Raw genomic sequence first — 15,682 nt, 5'->3', positions numbered from 1 at the left:
TGTGAAATTTAATTACAGAAGAAAACAGCCCCTTCTGTCTGCCTTGCTGGTCACAATGGAGAAACGAGATTGCGATGTGGCCAAGGCTAAATCAGGGTTCTGCTGCTCACAGGTTGATGGAGTGTATGCAGACCTGTTTTACAGACTGCTGGATTCCTCTTCCCACACAGAAACGGGACCAGCTGTGTGCTGTTTACGTGATACCATTTGTGGTTTATAATAGGGGTTACTTGAAACAAAAACATGCACTTTGTGGTACTTTGGAGGGAAATCTTGATCATGAAGCTTCAATTTCAAAGGGAGCATTCATAAAGTTATTTTAGATGCTCTAAGTCCTGTGGATAGCAAATAAATGTCAGGTCTAATGAAAATAAAGTCGATAATCGGTTTGAAAAATCCCATTTATTTAGCCTCCGGTGAGGGGGGGACGCGAGGCACGGGGGGCACGCAGGGCCTTCAGCACGCCCGTGAGGCGAGGAACCCGCTCGGCCGAGGCAGCTCCAGGGCCACACCGGCTGTAAACACCCCGGCCGCCAGGCAACGCGGTCGCCCCGGCCCCTCGCCCTCCGCCCGGGGACCGGTCCCGGCACCCGCTCGCCCCGGGCGGCCGCAGCGGGCACTGCGGCGGGCGCGCCCCTCAGGGCCCACCGCAACGCCGCCGCTCTGTCTCCGAGAGCTCGCCGCAACCGCGGAGCACGGTGCTCCGGAGGATTCGCCGGCATCGGCGGCCGGTGCCCGGTGTCGTCCCGGGTCGCGGCGGGGCGGAGGGCGAGGCGGGCGCCGCCGCAGGAGGGGCGGGAGCCGCCGCAGTGAGGCGGCGGCGGGCCGCGTTGCCATGGCAGCACTGCCCCAGCCGAGGGCTTAGGCGGGCGGCGGCAGCGGGCCGAAGGGAGAGGCAGGGGGCGCCCCGCGGCCGGGCCCCGCCGGGACGAGAAGGGGTTAAAGCGGGCGGGCGAGCGCGGCGCCGCGGGGGTCGCCGCCGGGGGCAGCCCGCAGGCGGGCGTGGGGATGTGCCACGGCGGGGGCCGTGCTCTGGGTGCGCGGCGGGGCTGAGGAGGCGAAGCCTCTGCTCCCTCCCCGGGCGGAATGGAGGCCGTGGGCGCTGCGGAGGATGGGTTTTATGAGGAGGAGGAGGAGGTGACCTGCTACGACTTCGAGCCTCTGCCGACGCTGCTGGAGGACGAGGTGAGTGTGGCAGGGTGGGGGCAGCCCCACGGCAGGGCCGGGGGCACCGCAGACACGGCTGTAGGTGCTGCTGTGCCCATCGCGGCTCCCTCCTGCCCGGTGAGCCCAGCTGGGCTTGGTCCATCCCCATCCACCTTCTGCACACAACGGCAAAGTCATGGTCCTCCAGGATGGGGTGTCTCGTAATCCCTGTTGCGGCTGCGGGGTAGCTCTGCAGTTGTGAAGTGTTTCCTTATAGTACCTAATAAATAGCAATTTATTAAATGGGCAAAAGTATTTCCAGTGGCCACCAGCTTGATATTCATACAGTCATTTCTTATTGCCCTTTGTAAAAAGGCCTTTGTCAGGAGAAAAAAAAAAAATCTTTTAAATCTTTATTGTGCCAAATAACCTGTAGCTAAGTCTGGTTCTGTAATCAAATTTATCTGGACGTGTTTTGTTTTGCGCTTGCTTTTTTTTTTTTTTTTTTTGCGCTCCTGCTTGCTTCCACAATGACATGTTCCTTACCCCTCAGTGAATGTTTGGATGAAATGGTAAGTTGTGTAAACTCTGAAGTCAAAGTTTGGAGAACCGTATGTGAGTTGCTTCCTCCCCAGACCAGCCCTTGTAGTCTTGCTTATTTGGTGTTTCAAGAACCCCAGGAATGTGTGTTTGAAAATGAGAAGTCCCTTCCAACCTCCATAAGCCATCTAATGGCTCAGTAGTTTCACCCTTCTGGTATTAACTGACTTTTCTAGTCTTAATCCAGAGTTCACTCTTATAAGTCGAATGTGTACTCTTCCTTCATCATCTGTAGTACTCAGTGTAGTAGGCCCTTTCAGACTGGCACATGCAAAATACAGAAGGCAGGTGGCAGTGGCCTCCCCTTTACACATAAGCTTAAATACTTCAATACAAATACTGAGTATTTACTCAGGATGGGAGAAGGCTGAGGGTCAAATCTTCCTTCTGTAGGAGGAAGACGTGAGCCCATTTCTCTCAGCTGCTTAACATATACTTTGATTGTAGATTCCCACCAGCCCCTTCTGTTTAATTACTCCAGGTACAGGAATATTTTCAATATTCTTGTTGAGAAAACAAACATGACCTTCTTTAAATCTGATGAATGTACTGAATGACATTTGCTGTATTATCCGAGACTCTAGAATACATTGTTTTGAAATTTGTATAAACTATGTTGACAAAAAGGTGCCAGAAAGCTGTGAATGCTGAGGTGCCTACTTAGATGCTTAGTCACTGAGTGGAGCCTGTGCTTCTCGTTGCTTTACGTGGTGAGGCCGGTGTCTGATGTATGTGGTTTATAGAAGCCAACATGTGAAGCTGGATGCTGCCTGAGCAAATGAATAGGAAATAGGGGGAATGATGTATTTAAAATATATTTATTTACCAAGGCTCTCTTGGTCTAAAACTCCTTGATTTATTTTTTTTAAGAAGCTGTCTGTGGCCAATTATTTTTTCTCTTCCACTTTTCTCTGCTTTATTACATATACTACTAAACTGTGTTTTATATTTTTTGAAGAAAATACAAGGGAAAACTGAAATCTAAAGGGAGTAATTAAAATATTATATTAAAATATGTCTGAACAGCTAACTTATCCTAGTTATCATACGGTAAATAGCTTTTTCAGGTATCTTCTGCTGATCATGAGGCAAGTGAGGAAGGCTTCTGTCTCTATGTAACAAAGACTCTAGTTTTCCTGTAAATCTTCAGTGGACCAAAATGTTGCAGTCATGGCTTTCCAGAAGCTCCAGCTTGCCAAAAAGTGCTTTGTTATGGTCTTAAAGCAAATACACGTCTCAGTATTTTCAATCCCTCATTCTCTAACAAGGTGCTGCTTTGCTGCAGTAGATCAAGATAGTGTGGCCATTTGAGAAATACAGTTTCCATAAAATAAATAACTTCATGTCCTGAAACCTTCCTTCTTGGAAGGACAAAGGTTTCTTGAACGGTTGTTTGCCTTTTAATTGTTGTTGTTTTGCTTTGTTTTTGGTTTGTTTTTGTTTTCTAATCTTCACCCATACATCCATTGCTGATGAAAGCCACTGAACGTGAGCTCAGCTTTCTTTATTGCTTTGTTTTGTTTTACCTAACTTTCTCTTTACCTGGAAGGAAGATAAATTTGTTTGACATGAGATCATCATCCTTCATTTAGTCCCCAAAACAAAGATGGTTTTGTATGTTTAAACTACATGTATCATTGCTGATGATTAGTATCATCTCTAGAGCTCAACCTGAAAGCTTGACTCAAAAGGAAGTCAAGTCCTGATCATGACTGCACCTTGACATTGAGGCTGTCTTAAAGTTTGCAGTTGTTAGGTGTTTATTATAGTATCTCTAAAATAAGCCATTCTTGTCCATATGCACAGCTGAGACTCCTGTTTTTGCATCTTGATTAATGAAACATTCATTGCAGTTTTGGCAAATGTAGTCATGTCACCTAGGTATCCAGCTTGGATGATCCTAGAAACATTAAAAATTAAAAATAATTACTGGTTCATTGCTTTGATCACAGATTTTTTTTTTTCCATGAAGTTATGATAACCAGTTTGTCATCCTGTCCCAAGCCTGTCCGCATCCTTTCAGCTTAATCAGCTTCAAAGCCTTATGACTTGTGGTCCAGCTCCTTGTCATGTGCTTATGTTTTCACATATAAGAACCTCTGTGCTGCCTTCATGCTTGACAGAAGTTTCTCATAAAGATGTGCAAAGTTTCCTCATCCATCCTCAAAATCTGATGGCAGCGTTGCATGTAAGGTTCTGAGCACAGCGCAGAGAAAAAGAGATCTGTTTTTTCACGTACCTGAGTTGTGTGGGTTTTTGGCTCTTCCTTGTTATATAGGACTGAACTCTGAGGGTTGAGGGTCTGTGATTAGTGCTTGAAAGCATTATGATAATAACAGCCATTAGAGAACCAATCCCCCTGTAAAATTTGGCAAAAATTACAGTATTTAATCTAGAAGTTAAGGTTCACAAAGCATGATTTATTTCATGTTTTTTTTTTTGTTTGTTTGTTTTGTTTTTTCTTATAAATATTAAGTATTGTACTTTAGACTGAAAACCAAAATTTTGGACTAAGGATTGGCTTTTTTTTCTTTTTTTTAAAGAATGTGGTGAATGTAGTACTTTATTCTCCAAAAGACATGCTAACAAACTGTTACCCCATCTGTAAATGCTAATCCAGATCTTATTGATATTGTCCAGTAATGAGGTACATAAATTAAGTTATAACTGTATTTTTCAAGTTTGTCTCCAGGATTAAAACTTTAAACCACTGCAACTCAGTTTCCATTTCAGAACTCTAGAATATCTCATGCTATTTTGCTGACCAAGGGAGAGTTTATTTTCTGTGTTCTAAGTAATGAGCGTTTGTCTTCAATTCAAGGTATACTTATCATTCAGAAGTATAGTCTTTAATCTTAATTACTATTTATAATTTAATGACAAATAACATAGTTAATAATGGTATAGCTTTGCTACTAAGTAGCTTCTGTAGATATTTCCATTTTTCTGTTTGCTTATTTTTTTTTACTGATGGAATTGGCGTTTTGATTGTTTTTATGCTTTTGTCATGCCTTTAAATTCATGGAAACTTTACTTCTGTAGCTACAGGTAACGTATTAGTATTCTAAAAACGGACAAAAAATGCTCAGCTGCTTGCATTATTTCTGAATGTCTTGACCAGAAGAGCTACATTTGAGCTGCATTTTTATTTATTTTTTTTTTAAAACAAACTTTTTATAGCCTTGCTGTAATGAAATGGTCAAACGAAGCTGAGGTACAGTTTCAGGTAGTAATTTAGAAACAAGTCTGTATGCTGTTTTGATCACAAGAGCATTGGGAATAATGGAGAAGTCTATGACAACTAAAATGTTTCTATTTTAAGTCAAAGAACACTTTTCCTGCAGGAATTTTTACTTTTGAGGCTTTATTAAATGGTCTAGACCACTAAACTTCACAACAGCATCATTTTTAAGACATGCCAGTTTAGAGGATACTTGTTCACTGTTAGGGAAAACTGCTGTGAAGAGAATTTAAAAGTAGTTTATCCAGGGGCACCTGGGAGAATTTAAGAGAGACATGGATTAAACAAAATATTTTGATTTAGTCTCACTGCTTTTACCTCTGAATGGTGTGTTTCCCTAACTTTGATGCGGTGTTTACGTAACTCCCTAGTAAGTCTCTTTTTGGTGTTAACATACTGTGATACCTTTGTTCAGGTTAAGTATGCCTCTTTGAGACAAACTGTAAGAGCAACATCATTCTCTTTGTGTTCTCAGGGTGTTAATTGCTGTCCTAGAAAGTCTGAGAAGTTGCTGGAAACATTAGTTGTAGCCAATTGTGTCAAATGTAATCTATGATACTCAAAGTAATGTCATGAAATGCGAAGTAATTTATGAATTCGTGTCTTGGCAGGAGAATGTGTCCCTTGCTGATATTTTGTCACTGCGGGATAGCTGTCTTACTGAGCAAGATATTTGGGCAATCTGCCTGGAGTGTTGCCATTCTCTGAAGAGCATTGCCCATTCTGCAATCTTCCAGACACTCTGCATCACTCCTGACACACTGGCTTTTAACACCAATGGCAATGTATGCTTCATGGAACAACTCAGTGGTAAGTATTTGTGTTTCCAGGCAATTTGTTTTAAAACTGTGGAAACTCATTCTGAGAGGCTGTAGGAAAGCATTATATTTTATTCTTCAGACTTGTAATTAAAGAAAAAAAAACTTTAAATGGGTTAATATAGTATGAAATTATATGCTTAGTTTTGTGATTGATAGGTTTTTATGAGCTTGATTAGAAGACTCTTCCCAGTTATTTTAAAATATTTATCCAGTATTTCCATATTGAACACTGGTTATGTGTTGCTGTATCTAGGTACCTATGTCTTTACTTTTACAAAGCACATTCTTGGTTTTGCCTCTTCTAGTTCTTTTCATTTTATGGTTGTGTTGTATTTCTGGAAAAATCTGACACTGTGTATCTTGATGGTTGTGGCCATAGAGGATGGGGAATTTTAGTGATGTTTGCTGCTAGAAAGGAAAATTCTCTTGAATATTTTTGAGTTGTGATTTTAAATTCAACAAGGTTAGTGAATGACTGGAGAATGATTTTAAAGTGTTAAATACCATTATGCAGTAGCATGTAAGATCTTCAGGTATGGTAAGAGATTAATTAAGGGGGGGGAGAAAGGCTTAACTTCAAATATGGCTTCTGATATCAGTGTAGACAAAAAAAAAAAGCCCATATTGTTTTTCACATTTCACATGACGCATCTCAAACATCTTTGTCTTGAGCCTGCTAGGAATGTTGTGAAACAAACAAACAAAAAAGCTCTTATTTTGTAGTCTTTTTTAAATTATGCCATCTTGCATGTAGAAGAACTGTTTTTAGACCATACATACTCCATTCAGGTATTTATTATGTTTTCTTTAATCTAACTTATTTTTAAATCTAAGTGTTTATTCGTTTAGTAAAAAAAAAAAAAAAAAAAAAAAAAAAAAAACCTAGATCACATTAGAAAAAAGATAACTTTGCAACATGAATATTAGTTACGTTCTGTAGAGTTAAATATTGTATTTCAAGTAAGCATGTAACAAAATACTGTTCATAAATATAACATTTTTTCTCATTATTATTGTGGTATTTGTGTTGCAGTTAGATTACTCAAATATATTTGAACTTTTAGTTCTACATTAAAAGGGTAGCATGGAATTAATTTCCTTTGGTTTAAAGAGCTCATAACTTGAAATTTGGTGGAAGGGTAGGCTTTGTATTCATAAGGACATTAAAAAAAAAAAAAAAACTTGTTGAAGGGGGTAAATCTAATGGGTGAAAAACACCCTAATCTAAGATTTTTTTGTTTGCAGCTTAGAAAGGAGGAAAAAAATTACTTCCTTCATAATGTTTTAGTTCAATTTAATAGCTGGCAAACAATTGATCCAGGAATTCGCCCTATTCAAGTATTTAAAGTATGTGAGAATATAATAATGAGAATAATGAGAATTCCTATGCAAAGCAAATGACATACAAAAATTTTGTTCTCTGAAGTCATGTTAGTCTCTAATGACTTTTCGTTAGTTCTGTTTAAATAAAGTTGTGTTTTTCCTAGAAATGCAAAAACTTGTGTATATTCTATTTTCATCCTCCCCTGTGCCCTTGGGTTTTTCTCTTCCCCTTTCCCTCAAATATTGTTACGATTACAGTTTGCTAGATAGGCCCCTTCTGGAAGTTGTCTTTTTTTGCTTCCTCATGGTTGCTGCTTATGCATTTCATTTTCCAGAAGAAAATGATAACCTCTGGACTTGCTTGCCAGCACAAAAAAATGAGCAGCCTGTCACCTCTGCTTTTGCAGAGTTCTGCTTCCTGCAGGTTCTGTGGCGCTAAGGAAAGTGACAAACATCCAGTAGCTCTGATATCTTCTTGTCTATTCAAATCAAGCAAATCTCTGTTTTAAACTTTATAATAAAAGAATATGGTGAGATTTACTGGTGATTAAAAACTATACAGTTGTACAGCCTTTAAACTGTTCTCTGGAAAGAAGGGGTAGAAGGTAGCTGTAATATATAAATATGTAGAACAAGTCTTCTACCATATTTCTGAGCTTACTGTCTTCACAACATGAGTTTTGCATTTTACTTCTAAAATACAGACACAAAGTTGTTTTCAGTCAGACACTTTTTTAATCCCTTAGTGTTTTTGACTGGGTTCATGTGATGTCCACATAGTGTGTGGACATTGCTGCTGCATCCAAGCATGCATGTAACATCAGTTTCTCTTAGGAAGTTTCTTCCATCTGTCTCTTCAGTCAGTAGTGACTGCTGCAGTAGCTCAGTTCTCTGCTAGGCAGCACACAAATGGGGGATGTATTTCCTCCAACTGTTAATGTAATTAACACACACACGCCACAGCTGAGCCACACAAGCTGGTAACTTGGTCCAAGCATAAAGGTTTGAAGACATGTAAGAAGTGGTTAGGTTTGGTAAATGTATTCCTTTGGGAAATAGTGTCTTCTGACGGACAGTTTGAAAATGGCATTTTAGTTTACTTATGGTACTAGAAACATGAATGACAAGTTCTTTGTAGATCAGATATGAGTGAACCAAAATACTGCTAAATACAGTTTTTCATATCAGATAAGAATGTGCCTTATACACTAATAATGCAAGTTTTTTTTTTTTTTAATACAACTACTAATTTCTAATCTAATACAATTCCTTTTCCTTTCAAAGATGATCCAGAGGGTGCCTTTGTTCCACCAGAATTTGATATCACCGGTAACACTTTTGAGGCAAGTTCATAAATTTCTGTAAATAGTGGGGTTCAATCATCTTTAATATTTCCATAGTACCAAATGCTCAGCATTCTCAATGTACAATCCTAACACATTTAAAGATTATGAATTTTGCTGTTTTAGGAACATGGTGTGTGTTTTATAGAAATAAAAAATAAACTTAAGTGTTTTTACAGAAAATTAATATTTTGTTCACTGACTGTTAAAGTCTGAGAAGCTATTTTGACTGTATAACATGTCTTAAACCACAGCTGGTTTATATTACGTTCACTGGTATCCTTCACTGGTTATATTTGCTTGTTTGGGGACTAGCCATGAACTTTTATGATTAAATATAAAATTTATTTCCTATCCTCTTCAGTAAAATAATTCATGGAAGGGTAATCAGCAGTATTATCTTTGATTTAATGAAGAAACAAATGACTATCTGTTGCTTCGCAATGCACAAATGCTCTACATTGTTAAATTAAATTAGATTTAAATTGTTTATACTAATTCATTAGCCTCCCAAGTCAACCATCTCATTGCATACTGCAAGAGTGCTTACTTGCTTAGTATCTATGCTTTTTTAATACATTATTTTTTGTGGCATGTATTTTTAGATAGAATATGTTGCTAATTAAAGCATTTGAATTATTGTCCTTCACAGTATAGAAGAATTTAGTCTGCGTCTTCATTGTTCAACACAAAAACCTTCTACTTTTCATAATTTTCTTCTTCATAGTCACTTTTATAATCCTCTGTGTTGCCTAAGGGGAAAAAGGGTAAGTGAACCTTGGAATTGTGTAGTACTGCAAGTATGATGAGAATGATAAGGCGGAGGAGAGGAGAAATAAAATCAGAATATGAAGTAGCAAAGTCTTTGAAGTTCAGGGGTGTGACATTTTTCCTGTTGCTGTTAATGTAGTTATATAGGTCATCTATCAAATTTTGAATTTGATTTTTTTTTCACTCAATTTCCTGTCCCATTCCCAAGCTGGTGTGTTTTGTTTTGTTTTGTTTTGTTTTTTCTTGGGGCTAGGGAGTTGGTCAGGGAGGGTTTTTAGGAGGGAACTGGCATTTTATGTAAACATAAAAAACGCAGTAGTCTTTACATGCAGATGTGATTGAGAAAAGCAAGTTCTAAAGTGACCCAAAGGTGACTATTTCTTTGTTTCTTTGCTTTTGTTATACGTCTGAAGCTGCAGTTAAAAACTTCTGGGGAAAATATGTTCTCCCTGCTTTGTCCCTCAACAAGTCTCTAAGACTCAAGACAAAGACACTTAAAAGATTTGTGGAGTTATTTACTCCTCTGGAAAACTTGCATTTTTTCCCCCCTTTCTCTGCATCTAGGAGTTGCTGAACCCCTGATATTGTATGTAGCAAATAGATGTACTGAAATAGATTTTAAGACTAAGGACAAAGTGAAATGGGAATTTGGGAAGACTGTAGGAATACAAAATCACATGAAACTTTAGTTCTGTCTGATATACAAGGCCATTGTATTCCTCTTGGGCAAAACTCATCTGCATACAGGTTCATTTTTTATTTTTAAAATTTTCTCTTATGGCAGTTCGTACAAGCCTGTTAAGCCTCGTTGAATCCTAATACTAAGCACAGTACAAACAACAATTACACAGTCAAGGAAGGCAGTTTTGAGTCAGGAGTGGCTCTGAACATTGACTCTTGCTTTCTTTGCAAAGGTTGATGAAAGTACCCGAAGGTATATATTTAAATGGAAGAGGAGCAGTGACAACCTGTTCTTGTCTGTTGTGAAATGAGATAAGGGCTGGGTATGCTGATTTCTGTCCACTTCCCGTATTTCTTCAGCAAGTTGAGGGGCCTTGCAAAGCAGAAGACCAGTGCTACAGGACTGTCCTGTTGCCTCAGCTGTTTTCCATTGACCAAGCTAGTGCAATGCGCAAGACTGAAAAGCCAGTGCTTTTCCCTTTGAGGCAGGAGGTGTATTGTTTTGCTCTGGAATTTGTGTGCCTCTTGTCAGACAGCTGGGGGATTCTGGGCATTCATGGAAGTTTCAAAGCTTTACTTCCTGCTGCTTGTAGATTTTGGTTCGCTTATATAAGTGCTTGATCAGATTTTGCCAGGGATCCACACTGACCTCAACTTGCTTTTGCAGCTTCTAAGACCTGCAGTAGGTTAATCCTTATGTCACTAGTTCTACAATATTGTAAAATATCGTAGTCTTTCCAAGTTATTTTTTTCTTGCTGCTAAAACTTCAAGTTCTTCTGTTTTTCAAAGGTATTTATACTTTTGCCTGTCCCCTCACCTTCTATTATGCAGTAGTGGAATACGTCTGTCTAAATGCACCTCTGTGAGGAAACTCTAGGCACTTGTGCTTTCATGGTATTATAAGATTCTTTGTACTATAACAATAAGCTGGACTTCTTATAGAGGCACGATATCTTGTGTTACTGCTTGCTCCTTCCTTGGTAATGACCTTGCTTAGTTGTACTTTGTTGGAGGATCGTTTCTGCAGCTTTGCATGTATGCTTTGTTGAGATCATTGGAAAGTAGTGTTTATATTGAAACTATTCAATTTCAATATAAAGAGAAGAAATGAGTATTGGAACTACTAATTATTTTCATTGTGGTCTGTGACAGCTGTTACTCTGGTGTCAAAAGCTCAGCAGATTTAAAATACTTGTCAGCCAGAGGTTTTACTTGATTTGAGCATGACCTATTTTGTGGGTTAAAAAATGGAAGTGTACAGTGAGGTTTGTATAGCTACTGGATGACTTCTTCCTCTTCAAACTCTTAAAATCTTTTAAATAAAGCTACAGTTTTTTCAACAAGAGATGTTTTGTTTCCTCCTTTGTGAATTACTGATCCAGACCTCTAATGGAATTGTGACTCCAGTCTAATTAGTTACTAAACTTAGCTGGTACTCATAAGCACACACAGGAAACGAAATGCATTGCTGTCCTAGTGCCTGAAACAACACAATTAAAAATTTCAGTTTCTTGTGAGAATTTTGAATAACAAGAGATCTAAAGCTTGGTCCACAGGCCAATGCACAGGACTGAAAAGTGATTAATTTCACATGGTTTGTTTTAGACTTGCACTTTTTTTCTTGACCTGCTTTGTGTTTGTCAAGGGGGGATAATAACACCAACTTCAGTTACCATTAATAGTAGGAAAGTAAAAAAAAAAACCTAGCTTTTCAAGGACTTGTCTATTCTATACCTGACACCAAAAATGACTGTTTAGAGAGAATGATGTTAAGTTCATTTTAATTATTTTCCTCTAACTGTGCTATAACCTTACATACTGTTGCTATTACAGTTGTGCCCCAGTAACTGTGCTGTTAAGGGTTGGTGATGCAAAGAGGGAGGGAAGTAGGAGGACAAATGAGATAAATGTTTCTTCATTTCCTAGGAGATAAACTTTAGAGTTACAGTTCATACTGTAACTCCAAGAGGTAGATTTCTCTACAGTACATTTTAGTATATTTTTCATTTTTATTACTAATGCATATGCAGGTATGCGATGTGGTTGGGTTTGGTAAAAATCTTCTGGTGACTGAAGCTATTATCTGACTGCACAGATGGAAAGATCTGTTTTCTGCTTCTCCTCTAATTTGCTATAGCAAATACTGACTGCTTTTTTTGTTTTCACTGAACCTTGAGCTAAGGCAGCTAGAAATAAACATCTGAGTATAAAGGGCTAGCCTCACATTACGTAATGCTCTACTAGTGTGTTGTTGTAGAGAGCAGTATAAAGTGAGCTTTTTTTTTTCTTTTAGAAAAGCACAGACTGAGATGCAAAAATACATATTTGAGGTTTCTTTTGAAATTGGCAATATTCTTTGCTTAGCAAATGATTCAGCTTCAGTATAAACTAATACCGAGTCTTGATTCCTAAATAGAAAAGCCTTTTCTTTAATCAAACTTTTTGTAATGAAAATGGTTTGGTTTTCTTTTTTTTTTTTTTTTTTTTTTTGCCCTGGTCAGTACAGTGTTAGACTTGTGAAGTTTGACCAATGGGAGGCACAACAGGAATAGTTAAATATTGGTGAGTTCATTAATAGCCTTAGTTCCATCACTATCACTACAATAGAAGTTTGCCTCAGGTTAAAAACATTGGCTGTCTCAAACCAGTTTCAAATAGCTATTTGTCTGTATCACAAAACTGCCATTGAGTCTGACACAGAGGTTCATTGATGCAGAACCCCACATTTCTAAGACATGAGTTTTCAGTGAGATGAAGGACTAATGTCTGCCATGTGTGAACTTGCATTTATAATCTTTTTAATAATATGGCTATTCAATTTTGCTTGTTCTAGGGAACGTCTATCAGAAGTCAGTGAATTTTCAGTCATCTGTCTTTTTTATATCTAAAGCAGACTGGATAATGCTCCTGTTTAATGACTTCTTCCATTATTTAGAGGTGATAAAATACAGTAGTTCTGAAAACTCAGTGTGCAGCAGGATTAAAGTTTTTCAGGGATGAAGGAACTGACAAAATGATATGGAGTTGAATACTGCCTTGAAGGGGGAATGGGGAAATATGGGATAGAGAATGGGAAGAAAGTGAAGTTCACAGTTGTTTTCTCATCTAGAACTTCTTGCTTTCTGCTATCATAGCAGAAGTGGGGCATGCTGATCTCTCAGCTGGGAGAGAATCAGAACTAGAAAAGGCTGAACACTGCCAGGCTCTGCTAGAATCTGACAGCTGTTGACTTGCAGTTCTCAGTGGATTATAGGTGATTTAGTCAAAAAAAAGAAAAGCCTTTGAGTATTTCAACAACCTTAAAACTAAACAAAAGCCAATTCTATGCAAACTGGTACAACTAATTCAAATAAGAAAAATAAACTAAGTATTTTGATTTGGTTTTGAAAAGTAAATAGTTAAGATTAATGTGTCTTATTCCTATGAAATGTGGAAAGGCAGTTGGATTGTTATATACTGTATAAATATTTTTATAAGCATATAAACACATGGTTCAAATGCCTAATGAAACCTACTGGTCTAGGGACTAGATAAAATAAGGTTCAGGGTATATATGTCAGTCCTACTAAAGAAAACTGAGCTGACAGTTTGGTACTGTAGTATTTCTCAATAGCTGATCATTACTGCTCAGGTCTCAGCTGTTGGTCCTTCTCTAAATTATAAAGCATTCTTTCCAACAAATCAGAACAGCAGAAGGTATAAAGGAAGTCTTGCTTTTGCCACTTCCCTGGCCTTTTAAAGCAGTGGCTTTGAATGCTATGAGATTATCACTATGTTCTGTTCTTTCTTTAGCTCTGGGAGGGGAGGGAAAAAAAAAAAAGACTTTTTACCTATTCTTCTGGAGGGTTTTTTGGTTTTGTTTTTATCTGATGGGGAAATAAGTCTTTTGAAACAGCTTGTGCACTTTTTATTGCGTTCTACTTCTTTTAATCTCATGTAGTCTCCTTTAGAGACTAATTCTTCGTAACAGCAGAAAGGCTTCTCATCAGCAAATGGTAACTTTTCTCTTCCTGTAGTCTAAACCATTCTCTTTTCTGAATGTTATTTAAAACTGTCTTTTCCTTCAGTGACAAAAATAAATTACTTTTATTTGGTTATCTGGGCTTCTGCTGTGCTATAGAAGAGGAAATGAAATCTTCCTGCTCTTGCTTTTGCATCATTGGCCCAATTGAGGAAAAGTCAGGAACTTTATGATGAACAAATATTACCCTTTAGTTGCTTTCCACAAAGAGCTAACCAAAAGAAGGAATATGAGACCAACAGGATTTATTTTTTTTACAGCTGTCTTTTTTTTTTGTTAGTGTTATATATAGAATCCCTTAAAATGTATAACTTGATTACCCTCAAAAAACATACAGCTAGTTGGTTAGTTTTGAAGTTGAGCTTGCAAAATTGTCATATCGGTCTTCTCTAACAGGTTTTTTGAGCCTATTGTCTCTAAATCTGAAATGCAACTTTTTAGACTTCTATTTTCATCAGTAGAAGTCTGTCTCATAGGCAGAAAAATGCCCTCAGAAGAAAAATAATGGAGTGTATAGATGCCCTGCTCAATGAAAATGAGCAGTACTTTGTTTCTTCTTTATTAGGTTCTTATAAGTGGGCATTATTAAAGCTAATCTATCTGTAAGAGAAGACTCAGGGGAGACCTCATTATAATGTTCTTACTATCAGCAATAACTTAACTTTCTATTGCAGTTACCACTTATTTCCATAATTTACTCTTTAACACACTTTTATAATCATTTTGAAGTATAAGCCTGAGTCCTTAAAGACAACAAGACCTACGAAAATATTCCCCGTCATTACTTGATGTCAAAATATGTCTCACATGAATTCTATGTCAGTTTTACATGGTTATTTGGGTCATAAACAAAGATCCATGATAATTGCTAGTGTCTGGAGACTAAATATTTGTTATTGTTCCAGGGAATATAATTTTTTTTTTAACCATTTGTATATGTGTCACTTCACCAGGGTATGAGAACATTTGTAAATACCTTCTTCCTGAAAAGTTCAGAAACTGGTTGATCTAGAATTAGATGGCAGAAGAGAGAGTCTCAAAATTTCATCTGGAGATTATGAAACAATTTCAGTCTTCACTATGAGTTGAATGGTCATAGTTATCTCATTAGGCTGCTTTAGATTTAGTTAACAGAGCCTTCAGGATTATGACAAAAGGTTTCCACCTACGCATCATTTTCCTTAATTACAGCATTTCAAAGAGCAACTGAGAATGAACGTACATTTAAAGTTAAGGATCTTGTTTCTTGGGAAGACCATTATGAGTGGCTTAGACTTTCTCAGGTGACCACTGGAGCAGGTTTTGTTTAAACCTGTTAGTATATATTTGCTTCAGGATTCTTGAACATCCGAGCCCTTTCACCAAGTTAGTAAAGTCAGGTGCTCCTTTCTCTCAATATGTTGTCATTAGGCAACAGGTGTTGCCACTTCATTTAGGGATGCTGATTTAATCAGTTTGTCATTTTGGAAGAAGCCTGTGAGTGTAGTATATGTGTTACACTTCCAGTGTAAATTTCTTTGTGTGCAGGCTGTACAGTTCAAGTCATATCACATTATACATCAGTTCTATACATCTTGTCTAATAGACAAGAAAGAGCAAGGTTAATTCTGCAGAAAACATTCCCTTATGAAACTTCAACAAAAAAAAAGCCTCCCTGTTTATCATCCTCTGTTTACTTTCCTGACATACTATGAGTGCTACCTACTCATTGGCCATTTCTGTCACCTACAACTG

At 38.0% G+C, this 15,682-nt stretch overlaps 1 protein-coding gene across 1 annotated transcript in view; it reads left to right on the top strand.

The window, feature by feature from the left end:
* Positions 1–1,086: 1,086 nt before the first annotated feature.
* The window catches only part of KNDC1 (kinase non-catalytic C-lobe domain containing 1), a gene marked incomplete at both ends in the record, with an annotated part of 60,135 nt that continues 45,539 nt past the window's right edge, over positions 1,087–15,682 (top strand). The window contains 3 exons of the mRNA XM_084289933.1: positions 1,087–1,185; positions 5,599–5,797; positions 8,416–8,474. Coding sequence (XP_084146059.1) covers positions 1,087–1,185; positions 5,599–5,797; positions 8,416–8,474 — 357 coding nt within the window. The remainder of the gene's footprint in view (positions 1,186–5,598; positions 5,798–8,415; positions 8,475–15,682) is intronic.

Source organism: Netta rufina (assembly GCF_964035555.1).
Source record: "Netta rufina genome assembly, chromosome: 7".
NCBI classification, from domain to species: domain Eukaryota; kingdom Metazoa; phylum Chordata; class Aves; order Anseriformes; family Anatidae; genus Netta; species Netta rufina.
Note: the sequence above shows the minus strand (reverse complement) of the source record. Positions and strands in the feature narration are given on the sequence as shown.